Below are 19066 nucleotides of genomic sequence, written 5' to 3'. Positions count from 1 at the left end.
AGTTGAAGACCAGATTGATTGAAATGAAAGGGATTTGACCAAAATTTGTTTCTTAAAGAATGGTCAACTCAACAGTGCATGCGATCGGTCAAGGTGTAATTTTGTTAGGTCTCATCAATACACTTAAAGCCATAATAATTTGGTCGTTTTGTTTGATCAAAAACTCCAAATAAGACTCAGCCGGACTTAAGCCTTCTCACATTTTATGGGCACTCAGAAACCACGACTCCCTCTTTTGACTACCCAAATGATAATTGTTTCTGAACAGAACATACATAAGAGTGCACAACTTTATGATCTTGGTACCTCGAAGTATTTTGGTACATATCCTAAAAACCCATGTCATCTTGATAATCTGGGGCCTCAATCAATTTATTGGGGATCACCACGAGTGTAGTTGTATGTGACTCATATCGCTCTTTGAAAGCCCTTCCATGAAGTAAAGAACCAATCAGAGTGCATGGGTGTATGTAAAAGAAGAAACCGTCTGGTTAGGGCTCTAATCAAAATATTGGAAACTATAGGCTGTAATTGTTCTATTTACAACTAGTGCCAGTGGCTAACAGCAAGAGGTCATCCTAAAAGTAAGGGAGAGAAGCGGCGTGTCTTGAGGACGTGGACGATATCTTAGCGTATGAAGAAAAGAATGGGGTTTCCAGAAGCTCCAGCTTCTCTTGGATGCTATAAGAAACAAAAGCCATACATAATCAGAATCAAAGAGAGTATTCGAAGAGGTTGTAAATTGTAATAATTTATTGAATTCTTGTTGAGCTGAACGGGGTTGAAAGAAAACGAATTCCAAGAAATTACACCATAGCGATTCCATGGCTAGACAGTCAGTTATGTCAAACAGGTTGAAAAAAAGAAATACTTATTAGTCTGAGTTCTAAGCGGATACGGTTCTGAGGAAATGCAGGAAGGAAAGAGATCTTACGTGGGTGCACAGTTATGACAAGCTATGAGCAAAACCATTAATCATGCGTCAAGGGACCCAGGATCAGTTTTTTGTCAAAAATTCAAGAGGAAAGTAAAATTGTAACGTACTTGCAAAAGTTCCACTTTTAGCACGACTCTTACAGGCGTAAGATTCAGTCTTGGTATTGCAAGCTATAGGATGCGGGAAGGTAGAAGAAAGTGATCCTTTGTAAGTATCACTCTTCCAAAAGGGGCGAGATCAAAATCTACGAAAGCTTCCACCCACCAATGAAATTCTGAGCATAATCGTAATAATCAACGGTACAAACAACGCTGGCCACAGCTGGATTGCTGGATCCTCTTATTAGCGGTCTTCCTACGAAGTCAGTCTTGTCACCCAAACGATAACACTCCTGTCCGACTATTCCAATACAAAATTTCAATCTCTTGCTTTACTTTTGGCATCCTCGATGATATATGACTCTCAGACATACTTGTGAAAGGTCCCGCGCAACCTCCAGTACACATATAAGCGTAGTTACACCCTGATCATCAAGTATTCAAGCCACCAAGAGAGATGTTGTTAGATCGAGAAGTATCCAGAGAAGCACTGCTCTAAACAAACTTACATGCTCCCTGCGTATCGGCATCGCTATATTTTGTGCATTGCATCGTTCCACCCTTCCCGGTAACCAGTCGAGGAGTGATTGATTTTACCAATGGTTTACCAGGTAGTTTCGCTACATGTTTAGAAGAAGGTTTGGAAGGCTTAGCACGTTTAACTGTATGTTTTTTGGGAAGATGTTTAACGACATGTTTATGGAGGGGTTTTGAATGTGAATGTGGATCACGTTTTGGTAAAACTTTGAGGATAGATTTGACTGCATGATTAACGGGAGCTGGAGTTCTGCGTTCTGCTTGGTTAGCTGTTGAGAATTGTAAGACACTTAGTAATGTGAAGAAAAGAGCTGAAATGATGAAGTATTTCATGATTAAAGAGTTTGGATGAACTAAGGAGTGATTGAGGTCGACGATAAACTAAAGAATAAAAGGCTGGTACGGATGAAAACGTTAGAGTTTGGAAAGCGGCTGGAATATGTACCCTCCGATACGCACAAAATGTCTGTCCTTTTTTACAAGTCTAATATTTGTATCGAGATATCAGACACCCTTTTTCAGAATGACAAGAACGAGTTGGGAGCTGTTGGGAGTGGCTACCGTTGTGGTTGATCTTTGTGCTCACGGACAAACTTCTTTTGTGAGCTTGGGGTAGGCATGTAGAGCGACAAATTTAACAATGCGTATCCAAATCATCTCGAAATCACACGCTGGACCCCAAGGAGTTGAGGAAAGATATCAACGACGATGCGATCCTCCCAATAACGGACAAGCAGTGTGATAAAATTTCGCAATCTGGGGATCTAGCCGGCGTCATACGGCTTGTGCTTTCCGGATTGAATCAAGCTCGATGAGTCAAACGAAGAGAAATGCATCATTCGCAGACCAATCGTTCATTACAGAATACAAATTTACCTCAGATTTAACGCGGATTACCTGAGATGAAAAAGATAACGGCTTGGCACCGGCCGCTGGGCTACAGGTGAGAAACTGGCACAAAGCCATGTATCCCTCACAGGCCCCTCAAAATCTCTGGTCGTGATTCTAAACAACGGCCTTTGACTTGAGCTTGCTGATAAAACATCATATTGATCACCTTGCAGGATCTAGTCAACCAGATCTATGTTTTAAAAAATTGGGGACTCGAAGTGCCGGGATGGTGGGTCTGCCTGTACTATCAGAAGAACCAGAGAAACTGAATTAAAATTTGCCCTGGTGCTGAATGCTGCAATCTTAGTGTCAGCCTATGCTAAACTTTGGGTCATCTTTAGGCTTAACCATGCCTACTCAATATTCCTCACTTTGGGAAATTGGACATCCAATTGTCAAGCCTAACAAACTTCCTTGCTCCTTGGGAGGCCTTGAATAAACTCACTCTGACTCAAAATTCCAAATGAAAAAAATCCTGAAAACATCAGCCTTGTATATATACCTTCCCAAGGATTAGAGAAAATCAAATGTTGGTTGTTGAACCAATGTATCTCTTCCTCTGAAGTGAGTTTATCTTTGATACACAAGTTGGCTATTCCATGGTGATGAAATGATTTCTTTCCCAGTGATACATGTCTGTAGATAGCATGATAATACAATGATGATCCAATTTAAATATGTATATGCGTGTCCCTGTGTGTGTGATAAGTGTACAACAATGAAGTGTGTATGTCAAAGAGGAAAAGGGAAATCAAAAATGAACTTGAAGCTTCTGAAAGAAAATTACAATTCAATGTATCATGAATCACCTTGATCAACCTCTACTTCATATTGTCAGTGTTAGAGTCATCCCACAATAAGACTTCAAAGAAATTTGCATTCCAATAGATAAAAAAATCAAATTTGTGTGAGTGGAGACTCTCTATTGCTATATATATGTGTGTGTGTTTGAAAGATGTGAATGTGAGATTTCCAGAAAGGATCATCTCAAAACTTAGACAAAGTGAAAAAAAAATTGATGAGTAGAGACTCTCTATGGCTGTATACAATCAGAGCCCCAATGGAGTTTCTTATTGAATTGGGTACTTACACCAAGTTTCCCTAAAAAGGCGGGTCTTGGTGTGATATGCAGTCTTATTTACGAAGATTGAAATTATCTCCAAAATAGCTTCCACCGGCGTGACCACTATTGGCCGCGACACCCATATTGGCGGAAAAAGGATTGGCTCGACGTTGAAGTTGGGTTTTGAACTTTTCCTTATAGGGGTCATAGAAGCATTGAGAGCAAGCTAAAAGAGTTCATATCATCTTGGTCAACGTTTTCCATATTGAGATGAATTGACATGATAGATCAACTTACTCAAAGATCCCGTGCAAGTACCAGAACAATTCAAGAAGCGATTCTTGCTATCGACACAAACTGTACGGTAAATCTGGATCAACAAGAGGTTCAAGAAAGACGATTCAAGGTTCAAGAAAACTGACTTGTTTGTAAGGTCGAACCATCTCCAGCATGGTACTCTTTGGTGCATTGAACTTGCTCGACTGTTTCTCCCGTTTCAAGGTCGGTGCAAGTATTGCACACTGCAAGAGAAGTGGGCGCGGCGGTCAATGTCGAGTTGAAGGCGGGATGGGTAATACGCAGCTTACCTGGTTGGTTGACACAGCTAGATTGATAGCAGGAAGATGGAACTTGTGAGCTGGGGTCCCAACAATGTACCATTGCTCCAAAAAAAACAACCAGAAACGTTTTCGGTTAGTAAAGAAATTTTCTGATTTTTGAGAATTCCGAAGCTTGCTTGGTGCATCAACTCACTGGGATCGGCGTTTCCTGAAGTCTTCATGGGGTCAAGCGACCAATCATTGGGACAGCTGACCGAGAATAGAGATGGCGTGCATTCGGTGAGGAAGACAACGCAGGAAATGATGATGAAACAATTAATGACGAGGCCGAAAGGCGACATCAACCGGGTTTTCGAGATCAGAACTGTTGAGAAGGAGAATAAGCTAAGCTTGGGAATCGAGTTTTGCAAATTAACTCGTAAGTGAAAAGCGAGATATAGAGTCGCTCGAGGAACAGGAAAGTGGCCACAACTCGAGATGAATTTAGTTCTCAAAAGACATGAGCAGATGTAGTTATTTATAAAGATCAAGTAGATATGCTGCGATCGACTTCGAACCCAAAATCCGAGAACGCCGATCACGGGAAAGAGATGATAGTGATGTTACGAGTGGCAAAGATAGGATACAGAAGGCAGTGTGCAGAACGTGGAAAAAGGAATTCGAAACGGATTGAGACTGACATAGACGATAGGTTGTAAAGCTGCAAAAGTTTGCTGTGAACTTGCCTCGGAGCTGAGCCCAGTGCTAAAGGCCGAGATCAACCTCTTAAAGTCTCAGCAAGTCGAAAAAAGTAAAAGTATTGTCAAAAGTGTAAGCTGGTATTCAGGCTAGAGATAAGTGCATGAGATGGATGTCTTACGAGAGACCCGTCCGACAGGTAGGCAAAAATGTCGAGCAGAGATAAGTTAAGCTATCTTGGATGGTTGTGTTATCTACGGTTTAGGCGGCCGTGCTCAACCAATAATAAGCTGGCATCAATTCGATTGCACTTCACTGCGTGAAGGACGAACAAGAAAAGTACAGCTAGAGCTGATCTCGAGACGTGTACCAGTCTGGTACTTTGCTTTTGCCTTCGATCATAAACTTTTTATCTTGAGGCCGGACCGCGGGCGCCCGCAATTAGCTTGAGGAGAAGTCTGGGTATCTGAAACAAGTCAAAAGAATTTGTACATTCAAGCGTTATCATCTCTCGAACTGGAATCTCTGACCCATCTTGGCAACTCAACTGAGCCAACCACTAGCTGTTCATTTGTGTGAAGTACGGAGAGAACGCAGACCGGTAAACTTTCGTTAGAAGCTGAACTGCCACCCATAAGGCGCTCCATTTGGTGGCTATGCTGCATTGCTTTGATCGTGGCCATGCCCCACATCCCGGTGCACATCTCTCTGAAAATCCGAACGCTCTATCAAACCGCTTCTCCTACCATTGAAGATAAGAGAATTCGCAGTCATGAAAACGAGCTGAGCCCATACAGCGGCCTTACAGAGGAAGAAGCAAGTTGAACAGAGCAAGCTCCCAAAATACTTGTAACAAGACGAGATAACAGACCAGAATCTTGCCTTCTTACACCGAAGAATGTTCCATTGCACCATTCTCTGTGAACGTGCGCGCAAACCTTCGGTAACGATCGACATTCGACTCAAGCCTGATATTACTTGGCTGATGAGTAGCACAAAAACGAAACGTGACTCCACTTTGGGATTCATCAACTGTAGAGCCTGAGGCATCATTGCGTGCCACGGCAAAGCTAGGAAGTACCGATATGGGCCGTCACTCAAGGCTAGGGACGGAATAGGTCTTCGCGTAGTCAGTGAGGTTGCCATTTCTCTCAGATCTGACGAGGCCACAGGAATGCCAAGTTTCCCTAAGCTTAGCTTTCCCCTGATTTACATTTCAAAGTCAGCCTACGATTTGGGGGCTCAAATGAAATTTCTACGGATGGTTTTGCAAAACGGAAAACAGATAGACTGCATAGAGAAGTCAAGTCACTTTTGGAATGAATTCAGTGATTACACGCAAAATTCTAATGCAACCATTGCGCAAAAATGATGAATGGTGTACCTTTTATGATACCACAAGAAAAATTTCGCAATTCAACATCAGTCCTTCTCCGCTACAATCTTCATCAACTTTACATCGCGTGATCCTCAGGCTCGATGTTTCAGAATCACGTATATGTGTGCAACTGGAGCCTGCGGGTAACATTTATTCAGTAATTTTTGATTGAGGTTGCGGGAATCCGGGCAGGCTACACTGTCACAGACAGAAGGGCAGACCCCGAAAGTCTTGCCTGGACCCTAGGGACCAACATCAAACCCGGCCGTGTACTGAGATGATCACGAAAAGACATCCTTTGGCATACTTTGTGTGGAAAGCGAAGAAGTTTGACATACATATTGAAATCACCGAAGAAGTGGAGACTGCCAGTCATTGATGCAGGTACTCTCAGAAGAGTTTTATCCAATAAAAGTCAGGAAGTGAGCACTTCAACACTTTTACATATTTGAGATCACTACATAGTCTCATCAGTGGACCAATCCTAGGCCACGCCTCCAAGACTTACTGAAGCCAATTGTTTTTTTTGTAAATGGAGTCCAATACCTGCTTTGTTAGACAAACTAGAATGATCTTGTTCAGAGTAGGAGGATATCTTCCAGAAGTTACGATTGTTTTCAAAAAGAACAAGACATGTATATAATAGATTTATGAAAAAAGTCTAAAATTCTCATGAACTTATTCAAGGAATCAAGTGTATAACATTGATAATTTTTGAGGAGAAAGATCAATGAGATCCTGACTTCTCAAACTTTTCTAAATGTACATATATCTCACCAATGATATCCGTCCCATATAGTATCTCTTGAGCATTGAAACAAAGATTTGATTTTATTACAAGAAGTCAATGGTAATAGTATCATCTGGTACATCTTTTTACATTGTTCTTCTATTACAAAACTTTCAAATTTTCAAACCAAGTAAGAAACAAAAAGATGTACATCAAGAAAGGAATCCACGAATAGCTAAAAAGGAAATTTCCAAAAAAAAGAAAGGTAAAAAAAGTTAACATCAATCAGAAGAAATAGAGTCAATAAAATAAAGAAGAATTTACTTACCACCACCTACACCAGTAAGATCGATCAAAAAAGTATCATGACCAAAAGGTGAATCTAATTCATAATAACTTACATTTTGATTTCCAATCAATCTAAAAGATTCAGCTAATTCACGTTGTTGATTAATTGGAAATAATAAATCAGATTGGATGCCTAAGATCAAGATCGGATGTGAATTTAATTTTTGGAATGTATTTGATAAGGAATTGACTATGTTTAGATGGTTTATTGGAAGTGAAGAAACATATGATTTGTATTTTGTAGTCGTAGTTGTAGTTGTAATTGGAGACGGATTTGGATTTGGATTTGTCGTGTTCAGTGTTGGTTCTGGGATTAACGGTGGTAAATCTTGTTGGTTTCTGAAAGTTGTTAGTTCTTTTATTCCTTCTGTGGTCATATCAAACAAATCCATTGCTTTCCTACAGAACAACAACAACACCTCATCAACATATTTTCCGAAAAAAGAAGTATAATTAAAAAAACTTACGAAAGGTAAATTAGACTATTTGCATCATATTTTAAACAGAATTGTTCACCTTGATGATCTAAATACTTTTCAATTAAAAAGTCAGGACAAAGTACAGGTGGATTCAATCCTTTTACTTTTTGTTGTTTCTGTGGTGATTGATTAGGAGGTTTTAAATCTTGACGTTTTCTACCAAATCTTTGTTCCCATTCTGGACCTGATCTATATGTGATGGTTGCAATTTGTCTTGCTAATTTCATTCCTACATGTGGTGGAATCTTATCATAATAAAATCCTCTGTTCCAATTCGGATCAGACATTAAAACTTTTTTTCGTAAAATCCATTCCAAACATATTGAACAATTTAGTCAGTATGATACTATGAAGCGTTTCGTTTAAGAAATAAAGTATTTTGTTTTTCAACTCACCAGATCTTTGAGCATATCTTAAAGCAATACTAGAAGGAGCACTCCTACCACACCCACTAATCGAAATCAATTTTCCAACCCTTTCAGGAAACAACCAAGTAGCAGCAATAGATTGCATACCACCCATACTACTACCTACACTAGCAAAAACCTTTTCGATACCCAACTCATCCAATAATTTAAATTGAGTTCTAACGATATCAAAGATAGTAATAATAGGAAAATTAGTAGCATAAGCTGACTTGGTTTTAGGATTGATTGAAGAAGGACCTGTCGAACCAAAACAAGATCCTAATACATTTACACATATTAAATAATATTTGTTTAAATCTATAGGATACTTTGATCCATAACCTATAAAGTTTTCCCACCAACCTATTGATTTTGGATTTGATGGATGACTTTTAGCATGACTGTTGGCCGATAAACCTGTGTGTAGTAAGATCACATTATCTTTTGATTTTGATAAATTTCCCCATGTTTCATATGTTAAGGTAAACTCGGGTAAACTTTGTCCGTAATCTAATTCGAATGTCTTAGTATAATTAAATGTTTTGTAATCTGATTTTGAAGAAGAAGATGATAAGTTTGAATAAATTGGTTCTGGACCTATGGAAGAAGAACTAGATTGTTGATTTAAATTGGATCCTAAGTTTTGATTTGATAAATTCCTGTTCGATTGATCTTTTTGTTTATTTCTTTGATGATCGAGTAATGTTTTAGATCTTTCTTCGATTTGATCTATACATGGAAATGATACTTTATCAGATTCGAATGATTTGATAATATTTGATGATTTCGAATTTTGTAAGATCGTTTGTTGAGAAAACGATCGATGATGATAAAACTCAGTCAATGCAGGACGATTGATGGGTCTTTTTGAATGGAATATGTTAAATTGCTTTCCTAATGGGAATCGAGTCAAGTTCATCATCGGTCGTTTTCAAAGTGCACTGCAAATGAATTCAAGTTGAAAAGATAGAATCAGAAACCTTTTAGACGATGGACAACAGTCAAGGGTGAATGCAACTTACTATCTATGGTAATTGATTGAGCGTGATGATGGTATGCCATTTAAAGAAATTTCTTTCAAATCATCCATTTCCTCGATTACAAAGCTCGATGACGCCATCGATGCAATAACAGTGCGACATCTTGAACGCGAAGTCTTCCCAGACTAAAAACGTACCCCCCTACAATCCGGCCACTTAATCAAATGACTCATCGCTCTCGAGAAACTCAAATGGTGCAACAATAGCTGCCCAACTCAATAACTAGAGTGGATCTGTCCTTTTCAAAGGCTTCAGAGAACCTCAATGCATCAACATCCTGATCTTATGTTACACTCAAGTCAAAGCCAAGCAGGAGAAACAATAGGAATTCTTTATAGAGCAGTCTTTCAAAAATCCAACAAATCATCCGATATATCTCTCACTCTTCATATGAGAGTGCTTCATTTCTTCCTCAAGCTTTGGGTAATTCTGATTTTTTGGAGGCAGATAGCAGGAAAGAGTGGCCTTCAGAACAGCCCTGAGATTGATATTTTGTGAAGGCTCTGACAATCAGGCATTTCAATAGAATTGTATCAGCAACCTGTCACGGTTCTTGTACAGGTGTAAACTTTCACCAGCCATTTCACTCAGGCCTGCACCCTCCTGCACCTGCTCCACAGCTTACAGCCCTTCCAACAATGGTTGATTTATTTGATCAAAAAAAACCTCCTGTGCAAAACTCATAGTTTTGGTTTTATTGAGTTTTTCCTTTTCAAAAAGTTGAGCAATATGGAAGGAAAATGATCCCCCAATGAAGATCATGTGTCCTTATGATCATTCATCTGAAGATCTTTTGCAATATGTGTGCTAAATCCTTGATATTGTCCTTTGGGTTCATGGATAGCGGTGAGGACATCCCTTTCTCCTTGGTTAGTAAGATTTGACATAGCCAGGCTGTGGCTGACACGCACATCAGATGTGTTCCAGTTACTTTAGACAAACTTGGCAAAACCATTTACAGGCATCATATCTGCTGCACTGATGAACATTTTACCATAAACCCTCTACATATTGTTCTTTGTGACACTTCCAATGACACCACCTGTGTTATATCACTCCTATGTACTTGCCTCTGCCATCCCCAGTTCTTCAGCTTTCAGATACTTTGGGAGCATAACAGCATTAGTCTTTTCTGAAATTATGGCATCCTGAGACTCAAGACTAAGGCCTGGACCCAGGTCTGGGGCCAGCAGGCCATGCCTGGGCCCGGGCTTTCATGGCCCTCTAAAAAGCGCTGAAAGGCTGAAGTGCTGTGCTCTTGGGCCGCCAAGCCTGATGTTAGGCTAAGTAGGCTGTTGAGCTCAGCAGCACAACCAAAAAGTTGTGTGAGGGGTTTATGGTCTTGGTAAAGCACAGAAACAGGCTTTGGGAAGGTTGAATCAATGCTCTAACAAACACAAAGTGATCATACTGCCAATGGCTATTCTGAAGAGAAGGTACTATGCAACTGAACAAGGTATTGTATAACCTTGGGCAAAGCCTCTCTTAGCACCTTTACATAAACAATTGCTTGGGTATTTGACTTGTTCAATGTTCTGGTTAGTTTGATCCCAGTCCTTATAAAACACAGTAGGCTGAGAACTGAGCTGACAATTTTGCTGTTTTTTAATTCCTCCAATTTGTCTTTTAATTCCTGCCAAATAGCCCCACTCAGAGTCTTGCTCCAAGATGTCACCTATATCTTGTAAAATCTCCAATGCTGGTCTTGAATTCATTTCCACTTCACACACATACCCAGGTCTACATCAAAGCAATCAATCTTCACTGATTTGCTGTGATTCTTCAATGATTATACCCCTATCAGACTCTTGAAATGGGGTCCACTTCCACAGCAAGGTTGCCTCAGAGTTGGAGCCACCAGTAAATTTTGGGGCCCAAGGTTAACAAACCACATCAGAAGTGTAAAAAGTCTTACCAGTCTACATATCATTTGAAAGACAAGCAAGCCAAGTCTGAGTCTGAGTCTGATGTCAATGTTTTACAACTAGTAACTCAGAAGACAAAATGTGCTAAGATCTAAATAATAACACTCAAAGACTGCCAAAATCCAAATAAGGTAAGTACAATTTTGGATAATCTTTCTGCTTGTTCTGATGTCTATCTAATTGATCAATGTTGTATTGTGTGCCACAGTTGTATACCTCACTGTGAGCTTCAAAGAGGAAGAGAATCATAGTGGACTTACCTCAAGACTCTGAGGATGAGCATGCTAAAGTCCAGGGATCCAAGAAGCTCAAGGATTCCAAGGATCCTGATAAAAGGGATATGAAAATAACAAGGACTATTTTAAGGATCTTGTTCAGGGTAAAGGTGTTGTGGTAGTGTTGTGTAAGGTGGTCAAAGATCATTACTTAGTGGGGTGTTGATGCTTAAGGTATGTACAGGCATTGGGATGGTTAACTTCCACCTTTGGGAAAGGTCTGTCTCTTTTGGTATTGATGAATCAAGGGGTAAACCTTTTAGGTGTTAATTCAAGGGATAGAGAAAAATTTCTGGATCTCTTTTGTATTGGTTTCTCGCACTTTCTCTTTTCTGTTTCTTTTTGTGTCAAAAAGAGGACACAAAAGGAATCAGTAAGTCATTCATCATCATAAACATCTTTCTCATTATTTCAAATTCACTGATCATTTCTACTATTGTCTTTTTCCTGGGTTACATTTTAAGAACATCAATTTATTGTCTGTTAAACTTACCCTGTACCATGTGCCACTCAACCTTTCCTTTGAGCTCACAGGTAGATCTTTTCTGCTTGAGTGTTTCATTTTTGTTAGTTGATGTTGAGTCTGATAGTTTTTCTCTATTTTGTCTTTCTTGTTTGTTGTCTCTGAGCCTGAACAGGTCAGTATATCTTGTTCTTGGTGTAGGCCAGCATGTAGCTTGAAGTTTCTAACGCAGAACACTGTCCCCTCAGGCTCAGGTTTGTGTTGAAAAAATCAAACATCATTTTATTCTGGATGCATGGACTTCACCTCACACTTGACATGGATTCATATCAGCCTTAGTCATTTGTGTCAGTAGCAAATGGAAGTTTGTCACCCATCACCTATTCATGAAGATGACTGTATTTCATCATAAGGGCAAGTGGCTTGCCAAGCTGCTGATCAATGTGCTTGTTAAACACAAGCTTTATTCAAAGAGTTTTTTTTCATACAGATATTATCAACGCTCAGCTAATATTGTTTTGGGAATTGTGAATGATGCATGGTTTCACAGACTCATGATTCAGGTGGAAATAAGAATTTCTGTGCTTGCCCAATGTAAGCAAGACTACCAAAGATGACATTGGAGAACTATGAAAACCTTGAGTTGGACAAGAGTACTGATTGATTACAATGCATAGACATTGCCTTGATAGTTAAAACAGGATTCCAAGCACTCAGAATGCACTCCCCACCCCCTCCACTTATCAAGTCATCCATTCTTGAAGATTTTTGTATCAGAAGATGAAACTTCAAAAAGCAAGAACAATGACAATGAAGAAAAATCAGTAGATGAGATGGAAACTAGTGATATACTTGTACAAGAAGTCACCCCCAACATAGATGCCTCGGATTTTTCAATCCAAGGCATCTTTGTTGGCTGTGAGTCTCTCTTGATGATTGGTACAGACATATTGATGGAACCCATGGGCCTCTGATGATGGAACTCATGGACCTCTTATGCCTGCAAAAATTTGGAACAAAATCCAATGCAATTTACTCATTGACCCTTCAAGTATGTTGTTTTTATCATCTATGACTATATCTTCCTTTTTGCATCATTTAAACCTTATCATTTTTGGGTTTTTTCTCTTGATTGATATCATCAGTTCAATGAAATTGCTCACAAGATGAGCAGTTCATCTCAAATTTCGCAAGTCTTTGATGCTACTTGCAAAAGCATGGACATTAATTTCCCTTGAGCAATTCCAGGGTATGGATTTGACAAAATATCAAGGTTCAATGCTGGGACAAGTTACACAACACTCAAGAGGTATGTAAACATTCATTTATTTTATTTTACAGTGATGATGCCATTGTTTCATGCCATTGATAAAATGCTTGAAGATAACCAGAAAGACCTTGCCAAAGGGAAAAATATCAAGCAAAAACCTTCTGAGCTGGGACCTAGTGATCCTGATAATTCTCAACCTTGTGGTATTGTCAACACAGTCCAAATCCCTCCTGACCAATGGAAGCAGGTAGGACATTAGGTGCTTTGAGTAAGTCATGTTTGAATTCATTATTGATTCTCTCATATGTTCCTATTTTTTGCTCATCAGCTGAGTTTCAACTTTATAAGAATTTCAAATGCTGACAAAGCTCTTTGAGCAAGATCCTCCAACTGGATCCCTGGCTATCTGAGAGTATGTCAGCTGCAGAAGACAGTTCAAGACATAATTGATGCATGTACTTTGCAAGCCAACCCTCTGTTCCCAATGTACCATGCCACAAATGTTTGATTAATTTCATACCTAGAAGAAGCTCTCAAATCTGATGTCTTGATCCTAGGAATCATCCTCCATGGTCACCCCATCTAGCAATTGGATTATTTCCAAATTGCCTTTGAGGAGAACTCTTGCAAAGATCAAAATGCTAACTATTTCTTGTGTGGCATGTGAAAGTGAATTATATGTCCAATTTAACCCACAACCTCATCTGGCACCCCCGCCAAAATATCAAGGAGTTACATAAATAGCAGTTTTGAAATTTCAAAACACAAACACGCCATCAAGCACACTGCAGCAAACAAATTTGGAGGACAAAACTACAAGAGAGTCAAATGTACACTTCTTGAGCAATAGAGCAACTTATGTTTCCAAAGGAAGAAAGAAAACCTGAGTTGGGATAAAGTGGCACAATGAGAAGAAATCTAACATGGTGCGAGCATCCGTGCCTCCGGGGTTTGTTGTGTTTTTCCCCTGGACACTAGGAGGGGACTTAGTTAAGTTAGGTGCAAGCACACAAAAACACAATTGCATAAAACCATTTGATTGTGAAACTTTTGACACCACCAAAAGGCCATTGTCTTTGTCACCAAGAATCACAAGGTTTGGTGTAAGTCCCCTTTGGGCATGCCGCCTTGTTATTGTTCTTGGTACACCTCAAAGGTAGAATTAGTCAAGTCAGGTCAATTATGGGACACCAAGAATTCTTTTCCTTTGTTTTCCCAGAATACCAGACTCCTAATTCCAGGCTCAGCCCAAAAAAGTTGAGTTGGGACTCTTGAAATCTGGGCAAGATACCGGGACCATGTTTGCATTATGGGACACGAAGTAGAAGCCCGGTTTTGTGCCCAGTTTCCCAGATCGGACTTGTTGGCTGTACTTGAAAAACTGGGAAACCGGGTGAGCTACAGCCAAAAAGTGCGAGTTGGAAAATTGGGCACAAATCCGGCTTTCTACATATGTACTTTGTTTTTGCGTACTCTAATCAACAGGTTTCTGATTTGATATCATCTGTATGGATCCTTATCTTCTGAATTCTAACTTGAAACTTTGCTTGGAAGTGGATGTCATCGATGCATGGGATCAAACATAGCGGAGATGTGACGATCATGGAGTGCCTTAAATTAATCCCAACTGAGATCAGCCAGAATGCCTTCTCTTTCTAGAGATGTTGGGTTGGACTGATGCAACTCAATTTTCCCAAGAAATGCATATGCAGATCTTTTTAACAATCGGGTGGGAGAATTTTACACCAAGCGTTTTACACCGGGTCAGTCAGTGTAAATTCGGTTTGGTGTAAAATTACCAAATAAGTGGGTTATTTAGTAATTTTAATACCACAGAATTTAGCCACCGACAACTTAAACTGCCTATCAACAAAGCAAGCTTCCAAACATTTATCGATGAAGGGTGTGTACTTGATGAACAAGGTTACCCGAAGTATCCCAACGGCAACACGGTATTTGTGTTACAACCCGAGGACAACATAACGAACTTCCATTTCGTTGGATGGACTCACACTATGAAGGTGGATACTATCAACACACCACAGTGGATCATCCATCGTTATAAATGCCTAGGCGTAATGCACTGCTCCGAAAGTAGCTGCCGCTTCTCTGGATCACCTCCTACTGGATACAAAGCAATCGAAAAAGCTTTGAATTCGTAAGTTTTTGTTGAATACATCATCCTTTAGACCCGTGAATATTATCTAACAAACAATTCTTATTTGTAGTTGTGAACCATGTCCCATAATTGACTGCAAAGGGCTACAAGTGCATGTGGAATGTAGCGCACGTTGTAGATGTGACTTTGAACAGGGGGGTTGGAGTTTGCTACGTCATCAAGGTTTTCACCACCATGTCTGGCCAGAGTCAAAAAAGGCCGACCCTATTTCCAAGGCCAAGCTCGAGGAAATAGTCGTCAATGACCCTTCAAGAGGTCCTATTGGTCTCAAGGTATATAGTTACATCTTACATTCGAATATTTACGTTAATACTTACACAATATACCTATCCGTTGACTAGGTCGGACAAGCCCATACCGGAAATCGTCCCATAAAGTCTGTGACAGATGTGCACGAGTCTTTTTCGAATATAGACCGGCTAGGTTATTTGCGTCGAGATATACTACGTAGACATGACCTCATGCCCGATAAGCTGGACCCAGAAGCTGCTGATAAATGGATGTTATCCTTTGAACATTGGGAAAAGTAGGTTATATTAATTTTTACCTTTAATTTTTAACTTATATCCCAGTTATTATTAATATGTTTACTGATATGACTTCAAATCAATACATCAGACATGATATGCTATTGCCATCTTGTTCTATGTTACGTGAAAATCGTCATATTTCATTTCAGAGCCCTTGGATGCAGGAAGTACTTCTTCACAAAGATAAAAGCGGCGAGTGTTACGAAGGAGGACTTTTATCGGACGTCACGTACAGGTTCTTCCACAACGGATACCTTTTGTCTACTTCAATGTTCAATAGTCGAATCGAACGCTGGGTTCCAGTTCTTCTCACTTGGATCGGCGGTCTTGAAACTGGTCACTACAAGGCGCACTTCAAAACACTGTGCAACCTTATCAACGACACATCCAAATCGGAACTTCAGAAGAAGAGGCTATTGGATCAGGTGGTCGATTTCTCCTTAGCTCAGAAGAACGGATTTTTAGAAGCGTATATGGAGGTTTTCAAAGTCTCGTACAGTAGCCGCGTTCAAACCTAACCCGGTTGACACAAAAACCCGGTTACCCAGTTGCTTTTCTGGTGGTAACTTTGTGTATCCATTGACAGTTCTTGACAGCTTCCAGCCAAAAAGTCCACCGGGTCAACTGGGTTTTTTGAAACCGGGTCAGGTTTGAACACGGCTAGTGTAGCACTGACAAGGTTACATGGATGTGAGCAGCACTTCTTACAGTCTGTCACTCGAATAAAGAAGAACAACTTAATAGTGCGGCCAGATCTGGAGGTAAGTATTTATTGATTTGCACCTTTGCCCCTAAGTTTTTCCATCCAACCTCTCAGATGTTTTTTTTTTACTTTTCAGAAAACATGGGTACTCATGTGTAAAGATTTGTTAGCGCCAGACGAGCCCGGCAAAGATGACTTGGACGAAAGATTTAAAAAATTACTTACTAAATTTCCGCGTGCGAAAAATTGGGTGGATTGGTGGAAGATGTCTGACATCCAATCCATGTTGTGTTCCGCAAGGAAGCGGATACCAGAGGACGACCCACCTTTACTCCACGAGGACAGTGACGACGAGCGCGAAGATGTACAAGAAGATGGTCCAAAAAGGCGCCCCGGATTGCCTTCCACGACCAACGGCCAAGAGTCGATGCACAGAGTGTATTACATGCTCTGGTAGGTACAAGTTATTTATTCATCAAATGAACTCAATACGGTCATTATATGAATACCACTGACATATGGTTGAATATTCTTTAATTTGTTCAATTATTTCTTTCGATCAATATTATTTTTGATATAATATCAATTCTATTCCTTCAGTGATGGGAAATGCACCATCCTGCAAGGATTCATTCAACTGTTGGCCTTTTCCAAAAGTTTAGAGCGGGATCATCGTCAGTTGGAAAAGGGATGTTCAGTTGCTTACGCTTCAATGCAAAAAAATTGGGAGGAAGTTGTAGAGGCTTTGGGGATGGACAAACCTACGAAACGACGTTACACGGCGAAAGATACCAACGATGGCAGACCACCTGATACGACGGAAGCCTTGCTAGGTTCAAAGAATAAGGTAAAAGGGAAATCAGCAAAGAAGACTGGGCCAGGCCGCCCTACAGGCTCACAGAATATTAATCGAGCGCCTTTGTCAACTTACCAATTGTACACTAAAGGTGTCACAAAAGGTACAAGGAATCGATGTTGGCAAAGTTCAACTCTGGAGTGTCTATACGCCCTTTTTGGACCTTTCTGGAGCCAATTTGCCTCGGTCAATGGCACGGGACTAGTTCATGAAGTGTATCGACATCTCACTTTTCGATGCAATGCCAAATTGGACACCAACAAAGACTTCGCCCAAGTTATGTCTCGAGGACAGAGAACAATCCACAAATCAATTCGAGCATTGACGAACAATGGTACCTATGACGCAGACATCTTTGCGTCAGCAGATGGCCTGATGGAAAAGCTGCTTCTACCCGGTACCAACTCCCTTAGGCCACTATTTGAAGTGCCTTTTCGAAGATCAACGGTGTGCCCTCGCGACGTCAACCATGGCACACATACAACTACCTCTAGAGCTTGTTTAATGATCCTGCCTAGGATATTTCGTGACACCGGATTCTCATACGGTGACTTGGGGCAAATGCTCAATGCTTGGGCTTCCCAGGGTTTGACCTGGCCCAGCGGAATTGTTTGCCGGGACTGTCACCCCCTAGCTCCGAAGCCAAAGAGGCATGATGCAATTCTGATACTCAGCTCTGGAAATGAAGAAGATAGTAAGGACGTTGAGGTCAGCCACCCTGCTTTGATTCCTCCTCAAGAAGAAGAAGTTCAAGGTGCACTTACAATGCTAGACGAGAACTTCAAGATTCACATCACGGATACTTCTTCAGCCCCTTTACACCTGTATATTTTACTAGACGGTGTTGTTGGATTGCCATCCAATGTTCAAGCACGGTACATGGGTGAAACCAACTGGCCAGCACGGATTCAAATTGAAGGAGTTGAGTATTTGATGATGACTCGTGGATTTTGGGCATTTAGCCACTATTGGTGCAAGGTGGTTAGGTCAGTTGAAGGTGTCCTGGGTGTTTGGCTTTACGACGAGGCGCGAAATGGCGGTAGGGCCCAGCTTCTTGACCGTGATGTGACAAGTATCGCTGGGTGTGAGCCTCACACAAGCTGGGCTTGTTATTCTAGAGTTCCTTTTGAACACGAAACTGCAAGCATCTCACGGTCTATACGAGCTATGATGAAGACTTTTCCTCAGCGACATATGAACATTCCTTTTTCACTGCCTACAAATCGATTCCCCATTGGTGGAGGCCTACCTTCACTCGAAGATGATGAATCTTTCAACAAATTTGTTGGCAACGCCTCAACAAGGGCCGCGGAACCATCATCCACGCAACATCTTGAAAACTCAAATCACATCGAGCCGACCATGATCAAAGAAGAGGTAATTGTCCCGTTGCAGGAGGAAGAAAACTCGAAGACCAAAAAGTCTTTGAAGATCACAATCAAACGCCATGCAAATACAAATACTTCAACTGACCCTCCTGGTAATCAATCTGTTCAATCAACTGAAGTGAAACCAAAGAGAAAATATGTCAGGAAAGCAAAAGCAAAAGCTCGAGGCTAGTCCTTTTCTGCTATTCCTTTTCTTTAATTTTTCTCTTTTTTGTTATACCCTTCTTGTCACTCATTTTATTGCACTTTTGCGCTTTGTTTTCCTCACCCTTCAACTAATTCATTCTTTTAATAATCATTTCAATAATTTTAATAATTTTTATATCATCTT

The 19066-nt window shown here is 40.4% G+C and overlaps 3 protein-coding genes across 3 annotated transcripts; all 3 read right to left on the bottom strand.

Annotated features, from left to right (window-relative positions):
- Positions 1 to 432: 432 nt before the first annotated feature.
- MELLADRAFT_71127 (uncharacterized protein) lies at positions 433 to 2080 on the bottom strand (the record flags this gene model as incomplete). Its single annotated transcript, XM_007406736.1, has 7 exons — positions 433 to 828; positions 935 to 956; positions 1045 to 1107; positions 1202 to 1336; positions 1410 to 1460; positions 1545 to 1968; positions 2032 to 2080. 6 exons carry the CDS (start codon positions 1903 to 1905, stop codon positions 807 to 809), a joined length of 654 nt encoding a protein of 217 aa, XP_007406798.1.
- Positions 2081 to 3202: 1122 nt separating this feature from the next.
- MELLADRAFT_71126 (uncharacterized protein) lies at positions 3203 to 5099 on the bottom strand (the record flags this gene model as incomplete). The annotated part of the gene is made up of 7 exons (XM_007406735.1): positions 3203 to 3752; positions 3824 to 3883; positions 3949 to 4047; positions 4114 to 4188; positions 4280 to 4450; positions 4767 to 4858; positions 4946 to 5099. 5 exons carry the CDS (start codon positions 4425 to 4427, stop codon positions 3598 to 3600), a joined length of 537 nt encoding a protein of 178 aa, XP_007406797.1.
- A 1985-nt stretch (positions 5100 to 7084) lies between these two features.
- On the bottom strand, positions 7085 to 9028 carry MELLADRAFT_95212 (uncharacterized protein; the record flags this gene model as incomplete). Its single annotated transcript, XM_007406734.1, has 4 exons — positions 7085 to 7107; positions 7201 to 7619; positions 7688 to 7991; positions 8095 to 9028. 4 exons carry the CDS (start codon positions 9026 to 9028, stop codon positions 7085 to 7087), a joined length of 1680 nt encoding a protein of 559 aa, XP_007406796.1.
- Positions 9029 to 19066: the final 10038 nt, after the last annotated feature.

Source organism: Melampsora larici-populina, assembly GCF_000204055.1.
Source record: "Melampsora larici-populina 98AG31 unplaced genomic scaffold MELLAscaffold_7, whole genome shotgun sequence".
Lineage (NCBI taxonomy): Eukaryota > Fungi > Basidiomycota > Pucciniomycetes > Pucciniales > Melampsoraceae > Melampsora > Melampsora laricis-populina.
Note: the sequence above shows the minus strand (reverse complement) of the source record. Positions and strands in the feature narration are given on the sequence as shown.